Source organism: Balaenoptera musculus, chromosome 19 (genome assembly GCF_009873245.2).
Source record: "Balaenoptera musculus isolate JJ_BM4_2016_0621 chromosome 19, mBalMus1.pri.v3, whole genome shotgun sequence".
NCBI lineage: Eukaryota > Metazoa > Chordata > Mammalia > Artiodactyla > Balaenopteridae > Balaenoptera > Balaenoptera musculus.
This window is the reverse complement of record NC_045803.1, coordinates 16,305,383-16,320,278: the sequence shown is the minus strand read 5'-3', so window position 1 is coordinate 16,320,278 and position 14,896 is coordinate 16,305,383. Positions and strand designations below refer to the sequence as shown.

The following is a 14,896-nucleotide window of genomic DNA, read 5'->3' as shown; positions in this document are numbered from 1 at the left end:
ATTGCATTTTCATATACTAGCAATAAACAATGAGAATTTGAAATAAAAATGAATAGTATTTACAATAGCATAAAAAAAACCTAGGTATTAATATAACAAACATTTGCAAGATTGGTACACTGATAACAACAAAACACTACTCAGAGAATTTAAAGATCTAAATAAAAGGAGATGTGCCTCATATTCATGAATTAGAAAACTATATTATCATTATTGATTACTATTCTTGAATCTAAACTATTAATGCATATTTTAATATTTTCCTCTCCCCTAATAGATTGTCTTAAACATTCTTCTAATGTGCTTTGGGTCTAATTCTATGAAAACTGTAAGATAAGAGCTAATTGTTTAATGTCATTGGTACAGAGTTTCTGTTTGGGATGTGAAAAAGTTCTGGAAATAGATACTGGTGATGGTTATACAACATTGTGAATGTACTTAATGGAACTGAATTATATACTTAGAGATGGTTAAAATGATAAAATTTTATGTCATGTATATTTTAAAACACACACACACACACACACACACACACACAAACAGAAAAGTGTAAGCAACACAAACATCCATAAGGGAGCACTGAGGTGAGCACTTGGAGGACTGAAAAAGGAGCAAAGGTGTTAAATGGGAAGATAAGTTACCAGTATGAGAGAGACACCCATGATGATATCAGTGGAGATAAAGGGAACTGAAATATAAGGAATAAGATTCACCACTAAATGGTCGTGCAGTGGAAAAGAGACACTTCTCAAGTTAGCTGTGTTAGCAGGTGGGTAGGGGCTGGGCCCATAAGCAGATTGAGGGGGAAGAAAAAGACTAGAATGGTAGGCGATAATAAGGTAAATCTTGGGCATGTGCCTGAAGTATCTGTGGAAGACACAGGTGGTGATATCTAGTTGGAGGTTGGATACAGTTTTGACACCCACAACAGAGATTTAGGATTAAAATTATTTGAGCATCACTAGAATAATAGTGGTAGATTGTGAATAAGAACAGGAGACTATACAGTGAAGAGAACCGATACAGAATCTGGAGAACACCAGTATTTAAGAGGTCCAATATATACAATGGAATATTACTCAGCCATAAAAAAGAACAAAATAATGCCATTTGCAGCAACATGGATGAACCTAAAGATTGTCATACTGAGAGAAGTAAGTCAGACACAGAAAGACAAGTATCATATGATATCGCTTATAGGTGGAACCTAAAAAAAGGGTACAAATGAACTTATTTACAAAATAGAAGTAGAGTCACAGATACAGAAAATAAACTTATGGTTACCAGGGGATAAGGGGGGGAGGGATAAATTGGGAGATTAGGACTGACATATACACACTACTATACATAAAATAACAAGAGCCTACTGTATAGAACAGGGAACTGTACTCAGTACTCTGTAATGGCCTATATGGGAAAAGAATCTAAAAAAAGAGTGGATATATATATGTATATGTATAACTGATTCATTTTGCTGTACACCTAAAACTAACACAACATTGTAAATCAACTATACTCCAATAAAAATTAAAAAAAAAAAAAAAGAGGTCCAGGTATAAAGATGAATTTTCTGAAAGAAAGAACCAGAATAATGTCTTTGAAATCAAGAGCAGACTACTTCATGAGTTACACTCCTAGTTCAGTATGGTGATCTAAGTATATTCATTTACTTCTCTTGCATCTGAACATAAAATTAGAAGAAATTTAAAAATAGGAATAAATCTATAACACATACCACAGATTTTTAGGAATTATTAGCAGCTATGAGCAGAACTCAAGGAGCGGAGAGGAGAAATACAGGATTCTTGGTTTTTGTACAATCTGCCAAAGCATAGCTCTAGTCTCAAAGCCTCAAGACAGGACTTCTTGCCACTTAACTAATAGCAATCTATCAATTCCATCTCCATCTTGACTGTTTTTATCTTTGCAAGACAGGTTCATGAAGTAATATATTCTCATTTAATTTGAGGAAATGCATTTTTGTTCTAGCACTGCTTCTGGGAGAACACTGAGAAAAGATGTTGAATGATTATACCCACTTAATGTGTGAACACTGCTTAAAATTAGAAGGAGCACTCATGGAAGGTAAAAGCTTATCTGACCAATATGGGAACAAGTGGGGGCTGCTTTCCTGAAGGGGAAGATAAACAGGAGGATTTTAGTACAAGAAAGGGAAATGCTCAAATATTCTTAAAAACAACAACAAAAAACTATTTCAGAAAGGAGAAAGGAACCATCACCTCACCTGAGCCATGGTTTTGAGATCTGCAAGAGATGACCGGTCTTCCTTTGGGCTCCTCTTTAGAAAAGGGGCGGTTCCTAAGAAGGCAAAACCAAGATGAAAAGAAGCCACATGCCACTACACATGCTTTTAAGCTCTCTTATGACTTACGAGATTGACTCAAGATTGACTCCATTTCCCTTGCTTTGGTGCTTGTCCACTCTATACACCCCACACCAATACGGGGGGAGAATAAGCTAGACAAAAATGATTTTATCCCCAAAGCCAGAGATACAGGCTCCTGGGGCAATGGGTTAGATTTTGGGCAAGCCCCCACCTCTCTAGCACTATCTTTTCTCTCCTAACCTGCCTACTATTATTAACTACTTCCAAGCTGTTCTCTATTAAGGCTCTACCATTTACATCATGAGCAGCAATATGTGAAAATTCTTGTCACTCCATACCCTCATGAGTACCACTGATACAAACTTCCTGATGCTTACCAAGGTATACACTGTGATTCTAGTTCTTATTTTTCTTAGTATGAGATAAGGTAAGCTTCTATTCACAAGTTTAAAAAGCACCTTAATTTTTGTTTGTTTTTTAAATAAAAGCCAGGCCAAGCCAGGCAGCCAACTCCCCACGGCAGCCACCACCACCATCCATCTTTAGTTTCTTGTCTGTGAAAGGTCTCAATTTTTTCACTTTTCTATTAACTTATTTTTATTTTCTGGATTGATATTAGATCTTTTTTAAAGGAAGGAAATTAATTCTGTAATTACTTAAAATAATTTGTTATAGTTTTTCTTTATCATACACTTTATTTCCTTTATATATTTGAGTGTATCTGGACTTTGTATTTAGTTCCACTGATCTGTTCATTTAATTAGCAGGATTACTCTGCAGTTATTATAGTTTTAAAACATACTTTAGTATCAGGTAGGCTTACTTCCCCCTTCATTATTTTTCTTTAACAATTTCTGTCTTGTTCATTTTCTCCTAAGAAGTTCAGAAAGTTAAAAAATTTTACTGAAATTTTAATGAAACTCCATGAAATGTTAGGGAGTTTTGACAATTTATCATGTGTCCCTGGTCCTTTTATTTAAGTCTTTAATTTCTGAGTCCCCTTAGGAACATCAAAATTTTTTTTATACATCATGCTGTCTTTTGTACCTTATATTTTGATGGCCACTGGCAACTTTCCATAGTTTTTTGATGCAGATATACACATACGCACAGACACATATATGAAACCTATTGATTTGTTAATGTCTTTTCCAGCAAACCTCTGAGTTTTCTAACTGTTGTCATTGTTTTGAACAGGATGGTAACTTAGAAATTTTTCTGCCTCAGACTCAGCAGATGTCCCAAAGATAGTAGGCAAAACAATCTTTCAATTGTCCCTCATTCTAAGATAAAGTCTTGTAAAGCAGCTGACTGTAAAGTTTTGCTACCATTAATTTACCTCCTACTTCGAGAGGCTGAGAAAAGGGAATGTCTCTTTAAGAGAGCAAATTATTTTTAGAACATAGTTTTCTAGGGGGAAGAAAAGTAGGTGCTTCTCACTCCCTTATAATAAACAAGGGGCTCCTCAGACCCTGATGCCACTATAAATCAAAGTGGTGAGAGAACTTGGTGGGGAAATGTACATGTTTCCAGGATTTGGGCGGCGGGGAGGGGGTAGCAGGGTGGTGGTGACTAAAGTGGCTAATTATCACCTGAGTTCCAGATGGGGAACCCATGGATGGAGCATGCCTAGGTTGGTTTGGATCCTGTCCAAGAGGACTGACAGGAGAGAACAAGACCTACCAGAGTAGGTGGGCCACTGCATGGCAAGAGGAGGCATCTAGAGAAGTGGCCGTGCCCATGAAAAGGGAACTGTATTTGGAAGTTCCCAGCAGTGGGGTCTCTCAGAAGGTAAATATGACTTACACTAAATTATAACGGTACCAGTCATCTTAGCCTCTTCTTGTCCCTGACTTCTGACTTCTCTTTTCCAGCTCCCAATCCATTCCAGCTGGAGACTATCAACCTAGAGGGAGTAAAGAGGGGACAAAATAGAGGTTGAGGAATTAGAGAAGAAACTGATCATGTTTTCTTTAGCACAGCACACTTCCAACAGGAGGGAGTTTTTGCTTTTAAAACAAGTTAGTGGGACTTCCGTGGTGGCACAGTGGTTAAGAATCCACCTGCCAATGCAGGGGACACAGGTTTGAGCCCTGGTCCGGGAAGATCCCACATGCCGCAGAGCTACTAAGCTCTAGCGCCACCACTGAGCCTGTGTGCCACAACTTCTGAGCCCGCATGCCACAGCTACTGATGCCCGTGTGCCTAGAGCCCATGCTCTGCAACAAAGAGAAGCCACCGCAATGAGAAGCCCGCGCACCGCAACGAAGAGTAGCCCCCGCTCGCCGCAACTAGAGAAAGCCCACACACAGCAACGAAGACCCAATGCAGCCAAAAATAAATAAATAAATGTATTTTAAACAATAAATAAAATTAAATTAAAAAAACAATTTAGAAGTATTGATTTCTACAGTGAACACTTTATTCAGCTAAATGAGACTGATCTTGTGTTTAAATGTTCGATTTTTTATCTTCACAATGACTGAAGAAATTATTGAAACTTTATTGTCCAGGAATTCACCCAAATAGAAATTCTGAGAGTAGCAGTTATGGGAGAAAGTTTTTTGTGTACTCCTAATGATGTTCTACTTATGTCAACATACTGGTCATTAGTCAATATGGGGTTTCGCAATATACAATTGTTCCATCTGAAAATTATTTTAATTTTACCTCCTCCTCTCCGTTTTTAAAATCTCTATTTTTTTTTACTTGTCTAATTGCCAGAGTCAAATTCTACAGGCATATAAAATGGACAATATTCAGACAATCTAAACAATACATAGTACTTAACTAGTCTTGCATCTACTTTCTCAAGTGCTCCATCTCAGTCACACAACGAGCCAGACACATTCCTAGTCACCGTGAATTGTGCAGTTACTTGTGCGCACAAATACTTCAAAATTTGACATAGTCACAGTTATATCATCCACTACACAATCCCAATCCCATAGACACAATTCATGCATAATCTCTCAGAGCCCATTACATAATTCTACAGAAAGCTGCAAAATTTTACTCACAAACCCCTTACTGTTGCCTCTCCAAAGTCGCATACAGTCTCAAACACAAATCTACTCGCACCTAATTTAAAAATTAGATACACGCAGAGACCCTCTCACTTTCATAAACAATAGGTTCCATAACGTTACACAGAATAACACACGTTCCACACACACACACACACACACACACACACACACACACACACAAGACCAGGCACAAAAAGCTACCCAAACAGAACGCCTGTGTGTGCCAGGCCGAGTTCACACCCGCCTCGGGCTCCCTGTTCCCTTCTCAGCGTTCCCAGCCCTGGCTCCCAGTTCCTTCCCCTGCCTAGGTTCTCGCTTCCCTCCTCGCTTTCTCTAGGGCCCGGACTCTCGCTTTCTTCCCCAGCCTTCTCTCAGCCCAGGTTCTCTCTTCTTTCCTCGCTTTTCCCAGTGCTGGTTCCCACCTCCCTGCTCAGCAATCCCCACCGGGTACCACAATCACCAGCCTGCCCAGCGCCAGCAAGACCCACCAGCCTCACCTTCGACTACTGGCCAGCCATCTGCGCTTGCGCACTCCGGCGCGGGCTCTACCTCCCAAGAGTCTCCGCGGCTCCTTCTTCGCCGCCGCGTCCTAGGCGCGCCTTCTCGACATCCGGGTTTTTGCGGCCTTGAACTACATTTCCCACAGCCCCTGGGCTGCTTTTGAAAAGAATTTTGATCTTTGGTTCATCTCTGATTCCCCTCTGAGGTCCTCTCGGTCGTCGCGCTCCGAGTGGTAACCTGAGTCTGGGCACGGCGGGCACTCACGGTGAGGAAGCCCCCACCGTCTGGCGCACACAGGGCGTGTGGAGCCTGGAGCTCAGGCCTGTGTAGGCGTGTATAAGAGTGTGTGAGCGTTTGTGGCAGTAACGAGGCGGGGTGTGTGTGCGGTGATGAGGCCTTGACTGGTGCAAGATGCGGGACCCTTTGGGTGACCGTGATCGGCTGTGATGTTGAGGTAGGTGACACTGTGGGGCTTGAGACCGCCCTTCAGAAGACGATGCTGTTGTTACCTAGTGTGGTGGAAGAGGCTTTTAATTCTGTGACCGGGTGGGAGTTTGGTTGTGTCACGGGGTAGAGCTTCATTTCTGCGGTTCTTGTTTAACGTCGGGACTGAGGCGATCTGTTGAAGATCTCCCTGAGAGTGTATCTGTGCCTGTCAAGACGACGATGCCTGTATTAACCGGTGTTGCACTGAAGCACGGCCTGAGCTGCTTTTGTCAGCACCTCCACCTCCAGTGCCCAGACTCCAGTGCTTAACACACAAGTGGGTATCAGTGGAGTGAGTGTTGCCCGCCTAGGGGCCAATTTTAGGTTCTCTTGTTTCTTAGTATCTGTATCCTTTTATCACTGCTTTCTCTTTTCTCCCACTTTATAGCCAGGACACCAGCTGCAGAGAAATGGCCACCAAACGGGGAGTCAGATATTTGAGTGGTGGGATAAAGGTTATATGCAAGCAAGAAAGCACAAACCTGTTTTTGGAATGAGTTTTGGGGCTGGGAGTGTCCCTTAGGCAGAGTCCTAGGAAGACCTGTAGAGAGCCTAGGAGTAGGATTCCTTCCTCAGAGGATCTCCTTTGGGAGCTGAGGTCAAGTTCCATGTTTCAAAACCACATCATTTCCAAAGCTGTCTCCCCAGGAAACTTGCTGTGAACTTAGAGAAAGTTTCAGCTCTGGTTATCAGTGACCCTGGCCTTTCCCTCTGATACTAAGAAAGGTCAGTAGTACTCCCATCTCCCCTGTACTTCCATCTGAGTATGCGTGTGGTAGATGACTGAGCTTGGGTGGTGTTGAAGAATTTCTTCCAGTTTAGCCAGTTCATGCTCTTAAGAAAGGTCTGGTGTCTCATGAGTCCTTACTCCCCTTCTCTTCACCCTTCCCCTGCAGTGCAGCTCTCTGAAAGAAGAGCCCTGGGGAAAGGAAAACGTTACAGAGCATATCTGAAAAACCAAGCTCAAGGTCAGGGATTTTGTTGTTGTTGCTGTTATCCTCTTTGTTTTAGTTTTTCAGAAAAGGAAAGTATTTGCTCTCCTTCTCCTGAAATGGTTAGGTTACAATTAGGCAGGGCCTTGTGATGTACTTTGACTAATAAAATGTGGTGGAAGTGAGACTTTCAAGATAAAGCCTTAGGAGGTCTTGCAGCTTTTGCTCTTTCCCTCTTCCTGCCTTGAGACCACCAGGTAATAAGACTAGCTTGCTTGAAGACAAAAGATCACTTGGAGACAGAGGCCAAGCTAACAGCAACAACTGCCAGATGTTTCATTGAGACCATTTGGTCCATCCAGCCCCCACCAAGCCACCAGCTGGCTGCTGTCACATGAGTGAGATCAGCAGAAGCACCACTCAGCCAAGCCAAGCCCGAATTGCCAACCCCCGGAATGATGAGCTAATTAATGGTTTTGTTTTAAGCCACAAACTTTTGGGGGCGGTTACATAGCAATAGATAATTGAAACTGCTGTTTAAACTTCTAGACATTTTCTATCACCCTATACTGATATAATTGTATTGGTCAACCTGCTTTGTTAAGTGATTTCTCTACTGATGTTATACCTTGAAAATATTCCATATCCTAAATTTTCTACAACTTTGCATTTGTGTATCTAAGTGTTCTATTCCATGGTTATTTTATAATTTATTTAACCAATAACTTTCCCGAGCAACTCCTTCTTCTTCCTGTCCAACTCCCACGTCTTCACCAACTTTACATTCCCTTCCAGGACCTTAAGGGGAACATGGGTTCCTGTCATTTCAGGGGTATGTAGACTCAAGAATGTGGCACTGACTTCTGCTGAGTGTGTATAGGTGACTCACCCCACTCAGAAGAATTTGTTCAATATAGGTGTGATATAGGACCAATGTACATTTATTTAACTAATAAACTGGGTCTCACTGATTACAATATCTCTTTCCCATTTTCCAATTCAGAATCTGCATTCTGGAGCCATCTTAACTTTCATCACTGTGACTCATTGGGGAATGTGACTCTTTAGGCTGCTTAGCTATTTGAAGGATTAGTATGATTCCTGGAGATGGAAATGGGCATCTCTGCTGTGTTGTTTCAAAAGTGTCATCCTCCTAATACTTCAGGTTACTTTTTCAACTTCCTTTTCTGCCTGATGACAAAGGGAATGGTCTGAATTAACCACATCAGGCCTAAATCCCATTTCTTCTCCTATGTGCAGGTTTTATTATTAATTAATTAATTGATTTCCAAGGCAAATGTGGTTTCCTTGTTAGTTTCTAAGGCTAGTGGAGAGGTCGGCCAGCAAATCTGAGCCTAGGTGAGGGGCAACCAGTAAGAGGAATTCATTGTGTATAAAATCTTAGGAGTCAAGATTTAGGACCTTTAAGGTAGTATTTGAGTCACTCATTTGAAAGGCTTCATGTCTGTGAAGAAAGTTCAGGCCTCTTAAGACAGAATTCAAACCACTACAACAATACACTCCATGTATTATATTCATATCTCCTATCATTTCTCTTGTTCTCAAAGAGGGAGGGATTAGCTCTATTATTTTTTTCTGATTATAAAATTAGTAGATTCTTAATTCAGAAATTTGAAGAATACAGAAAAACTTAAAGTAAAGCTCATCTAGAAACAGCTTATTTGTTCCAAATCATCTCACCTATTTCTCTGTGAATTAACACATGGATATAGCCATATAGGATTTTGAAATTCAAAACAGAATTATACTGTAATACTGTTTTGTCATCTATCTTCTTCATCTAACCTAATATAGTGAACAACTTTTCATGTCATCAAATGACAAACTGTCATAATTTTTTGAGTACACTGTTTGGATATACTGTAATTTTTTAAACTGTTTCCCTATTGTAGGATATTTAAGTTCTTTCCAGCTTTTCCTCATTATTGTACAGTGTTTTACTGCACACTCCTTTTTGTGCACATGTGTAATTATATCTTTTTGACAGTCTCAGAAATATTATGGACAATGAGGCTTTCATAGTTAAAACCTGCTTATACATCTTTATCAATTGCCCTGCTTAAATTTTCACCAATATACAACACAGTATGAGTGTCTAGTCTACTAATATAGGGCATCGTCAGTCTTTTAAATCTACCAATCTAGTGGAAATTGTTTGTTTAAATGAATTATGCATGCTCAGGTTTCACTCAATGTAATAAAATCTGGACTTCTGGACAAAAGGCAGAATTGAAAGGGAACTGGTTTTGTAGTTAAAGAAATGTGGATTCAAAACATAGATCTGCCATTTATTGAACAGGAATGATTTTTTTTTTTAATTTAAAAAATGTTTAAATTTTTGGTTGTTTCAAGTCTTAGTTGTGGCCCGCAGGATCTTTCGTTGTGGCTCGTGGGCTCTTCGTTGCAGCGCACAGTCTTCTCTCTAGTTGTGATGCTCAGTAGTTGCGGTACACGGGTGCTCTAGTTGTGGTGTGTGGGCTCCAGAGCGTGTGGGCTCAGTAGTAGCGTGTGGGGTCTCTAGTTGTGGCAGGCGGGCTCAGTAGTTGTGGCACGCACGCTTGGTTGCCCCACAGCATGTGGGATTGACCAGGGATCCCCAACCAGGGATCGAACCTGCGTACCCTGCATTGGAAGGAGGATTCTTAACCACTGGACCACCGGGGTAGTCCCAGGAATGATTTCTTTTCCTTTGTTTTTAATAAGACTTTTGCACAATATAGAGCCCAGACCTTAAACTCCTAGCCTGGTGATTTGTTTTATAAGCCCATACAACCACCATTTGATAAAGATAAAGAAACTTTTCAACATCCCAGAAGGCTCCCTTCATGTCTCTTCCCAATCAGTATACCTCAAAGTTAACATTATTTTGATGTCTATCACAGTAGATTCGTTTTGTCTGGTTTATGAACTTTGTATAAGTGGAATCATACAGTAGGTTCTTTTGTGTCTGGCCTCTTTTACTCAATATAGTATCTATAATAGCATGATTCTACATATGGGATAAAATTGCATAGAACCAAATATACACAGAAACACAGATACAAACGAGTGCGTGTAAAACTGGCAAAATGTGAAGAAGTACTGTGTATTATATCAATATAAATATCCTGGTCATGATTTTTTTTTTACAAGAAGTTAACATTGAGGGAAACTGGGTGAAGTTTATGTGGGATCTCTCTATATTATTTCTTACAACTGCATATAAATCTACAATGATCTCAAAATAAAAAGTTAAAGTATAAGTACACAGCTGGGACAAGCAGTTTGCCATTTGGAAAAAAATAAAATTATATCCATACCTCACATCCTGTCACAAGAATAAACTCTAAATAGATCAGGGAGGTAAACATAAAAATATGAAACCATATAGGTCCTAGAAGAAAGCATCGATGAATTCCAGTTTAACCTCCGGGTAAGGAAGAACTTTCTCATTATGACTCAGAAAATAGATGCAGTAAAAGAAAATATTGAAAATTTTGAAATATTCAAAGATTTGACTACAATTAAAAACACATAAAATCAAAAGACAACTTACAAATAAATATCTTTATCACAGATAAAGGGCTAATACTCCTGTATTAGTTTAATAGGACTGCCATAAACAGAATACCACAGACTGGGTAGCTTAAACAACGGAAATTAATTTTCTCACAGTTCTGGAGGATGGAGGGCCAAGATCAACAAGTTGGCAGCTCTGGTTTCTCCTGAGGTCTCTTCTTGGCTTGCAGATGGCTACCTTCTCGCTGTGTCTTCATATGGCCTTTTCTCCTACACACCCATCCGTGGTGTGTCTCTCTATATGTCCTAATCTCCTCTTATAAGGACACTAGTTAGATTGGATTAGGGCCTACCCTATCAGCCTCATTTTAACTTACTTACCTCCTTAAAGGCCCTATCTCCAAATACAGTCACTTTCTAAAGTACTGGGAATTAGGAATTCAACATTTGATTCAGCTTAAAGTTCTGATTCTTCACATCAGCTGAACTTTTACCTGCAATGGCGTCTGTCTTTCTGGAGCTGGTTTACTCACTGCTTTCTCTACCATTCAGGGCTGTCTCCTTTTTTCCAATGAGGAAATCACATCTGGCTTAGCGATATAAAGTGCTATATATAGAAAAAGGTGTGGGACTTGGGTCTGTGGTGGTGATGTCAATCAAGGAAGAGGAAGAGAAGGGCCAGAGGAAGATAAGGTCACCTTAGGTGTCAAGAAAATGAAGCCTCAGTAAAACCAAAACGCAGTTATTTCTTTCCAGTTATATAAATGTCAGATCAGTTCTTCAAAGGCTCTCCAGAGATTTCCTCCAGAAGGAAAACACTTCCAGCAGGCAGATTATAAACAATCAGGGGAAATACTCTAAACTGGCAAAACCAGACTCCAACATCACATCCTTGTGGTTACATCCCTCTGAGCAGAGTTCAGTCACTTACTTTCCACCTGGGAGAACTTGATGGACATCTTCAGAAGCAACAGTCCTGCAAATGACAAAAACACTCCAACTCTACAAAGCCTAGTCCCATATGACCCTGGGAAAAAAGGGAGGGTGGACCAGACACAAGAGCTAGGCAGCATATACAAGGAATTTCTCTACCATGGCTCAGCTTTCTGAGTCCAGCAAGGATATACTAGTTTAATAAATTCCAGAACTTCCTCACAATGAGGTAACTTACATAAATTTAAACTTAAGTATAATTTCTTTATAAGAACAATGTATTGATTTTAGAATATATGCTTTAAGGAATTTTGTTAAAGGGAACTTCTTCAAAAATAGGTGAAAAAAACTCATGTTGTAAGTCTTTAGGTTAGATTTACAGCTCAGCGTATTCTAAACACAGTCGGATATGAATGATTTATATTTCCTTCCAACAAACGTGGTTTCTAAGCATGGCTGTGGGCGTTCTGCCTAGAGAAGAAGAGCTCACAGCTTGGTCTTGCTGCTTTGTTTTTTGTTTTCTTGATGGGGGATTTATCTCACTTCTGAAATATTAGCCATAATTCCTTGTATCCTGTGAGAAAATCACCTTGCTCCATTAGTTTCCTTTTGGACCCAATATCAAGAGATTCAAAACTATAAACTTGACTAGAAAAAATTCATTTATACCCAGAATTCCTGTGAATTCACAATAATTAGGAAATGGAATCAGGATACAGAGCAGAAGATATAGAGTTGGAAAATGGTAGAATCTAGTAGTTAAACAGTTAAAGGCTGAGGGCTTTGGAATTTAAATTCTGCTTCTATCTCTCAGGAACTCTGACGTTTCACAAGTTATTTCAGCTCTTGGTGCCTCACTTGACAAATCGGTTTACTGGGAATGATAAGGATACCTCCCTCAGAGGGCTCTCATGAGGATTAAATGAGACAATATGTAAAATACTTAGACTAGTGTATTAGTCAGGGTTCTCCAGAGAAACCTAACCAACAAGATGTGTGTGTATGTGCGTGTGTGTGTGCGCCCGTGTGTGTTTGTGTGTGTGTGGGGGGGATTAAGAGAGATTTTAAGGAATTGGCTCATAAGGTTGTGAGAGAGAGAGATTTTAAGGAATCAGCTCATGAGACTGTGGAGGCTTGTTAAATCCAAAATCTGCAGGCCAGGGCAGCAGGTTGAACACCCAGGGAACAACTGCAGTTCAAATCCGAAAGCTCTCTGCTGGCAGAGTTCCTTCTTGCTTTGGGAGAGGTCAGTCTTTGTTCTGTTGAGACCTTTAACTAATTGGATGAGGCCCACCCACATTATGGAGGGTAATTGCTCTACTCAAAGTTCACTGATTTAAATGTTAATCTCATCTAAAAAACATCTTCACAGAAATATCCAAAATGATGTTTGACCGAATATCTGGGCATAGTGCCCAGCCAAACTGATACATAAAATTAGCCATCATAAATCTACCCCGTGACAACCTGGCACGTATATGCATCTCCTTAAGCCATATTTAATCTCCGAATAAAGACAATAACAAGGTCTTTATAAGACCTTTCTAATATCATAGAAATATCTTGCAGATAACCAAAAAACACATTAATCCTCTGCCCAGAAGAGGCTGCAAAGTCCTTGGTTGATATTTACTCTTCTCTTTGATATCTCATAACTTAAATATTATGATGTAAAGTTAATAATACTTAAATACAATGATAAAAGGTCAGTACATCTTATGTTACAATGATAAAGGGATAAAAAAGGGAAGAAAACAAAGATATCTACTCTACACACATACACAAATACAACAAAATAAGGAAGAAATGCTGATGACAACTACTGTCCTCATTTCTGAAACTGATCACACAGTTGTAGTTGGCATTTATAACTACCTTCTTCCCCTACCCATTCCATATTCCCTTTGCCCTCAGCAAGCACCTCAGCCTGTCATGGTTCTTACTTGGTGGAGTGACCCAAATATTCATTCTTGAAGAATGTGGCCCGTCAGTCGTCCTGCCTGAATAGTGTTGTAGTTTTCCATTCACTTTGATCACAGGGCCTGTTAATACTAAGAGATACTGGAAAGGCTCCCCGGTACTTGAGACATACTTTTCCTTACCTCCCTTGTGGAGTAGCAATCCAACTTCCTCTTCGTAGTCAAGATCAACCACCCCAGGCAACACAGTAACTCCCTTATTTGCCTGTTGATTCAGAGGGTTAAGGAGCCCAAAATGGCTGGGTAGCAGTCTTTAACTTCCAGTTCAATGGAATCATTGTGTCTCCTGGTGGAAGCATCCCTCCATTTGGAACTAAGACCTCTGGGCAGCAGAACACAAGTTGTGGAGACAGAAAGCAAAAATTTTACTATTGGGTTACTAGGGGTAATAGTGAGTGGTATCACTCCCATTACTTGATTCCTGGCCTTGTGAATACTGGCCATGGGAGAAACAGCACCAAATATTGGACACTGATCCATAGCATATACAGCCTTCAGGAGAACCTTGCCTCAGCCCTGCAAGATACTGCCACCTAGCTGGCATTGTAACTGAGTCTTCAAAACATCATTCCATTGTTCTTTCAAGCCAGCTGCTTAAAGATGGTGGGGAACATGGTAATACCAGTGAATTCCATGGGGATGGTACCATTGCTGCACTTATTTGTTGTGACATGAGTTTCTTGATCAGAAGCAATGCTGTGTGGAATACCGTGACAGTGGATAAGGCATTCTGCAAGTCCACAGATGGTAGTTTTGGCAGAAGCATTATGTGCAATAAAGGCAAGTCTGTATCCAGAGTGTCTCTTCCAGTAAGAACAAAATGCTGCCCCTTCCATGATGGAAACAGTCTAGTGTAATCAACCAGCCACCAGGGAATGGTGCCATATTGGGGACTCAGTGTTGGTCTCTTCTGCTGATTGGGCAGTCGGCAGTGGCTATAGCCAGGTCAGCCTTGGTGAATGGAAGACCATGCATAACCTCCATCACTGCCACCATGGCCACTTTGTTCATGAGCCCATTGGGTGATGACAAGGATGACTGAGGAAAGAAACTGGTATCTACAAAATGGGTCATTCTATCCACTTTATTGAAATCCTCCTCTGCTGAGGTTACTCTCTGGTGAGCATTCACATGGGACACAAATATCTTCATTTTTACCCATTCAGAGAG

The 14,896-nt window shown here is 40.4% G+C and overlaps 1 protein-coding gene across 2 annotated transcripts in view; it reads right to left on the bottom strand.

The window, feature by feature from the left end:
• ZNF567 (zinc finger protein 567) overlaps positions 1 to 5,966 on the bottom strand; it is a 29,013-nt gene extending 23,047 nt beyond the window's left edge. Inside the window, exons 1-3 of one of the 2 annotated variants that reach the window (XM_036832815.1) lie at positions 5,874 to 5,966; positions 4,154 to 4,253; positions 2,246 to 2,319 (exon numbers count right to left, since the gene is read on the bottom strand). In XM_036832815.1, the coding sequence (XP_036688710.1) occupies positions 2,246 to 2,254 (9 nt within the window). In that variant the 5' untranslated portion in view covers positions 2,255 to 2,319; positions 4,154 to 4,253; positions 5,874 to 5,966. Of the gene's footprint in view, positions 1 to 2,245; positions 2,320 to 4,153; positions 4,371 to 5,873 lie in introns of those variants that run through there. The other variant, XM_036832816.1, reaches the window with a different exon arrangement.
• Positions 5,967 to 14,896: the final 8,930 nt, after the last annotated feature.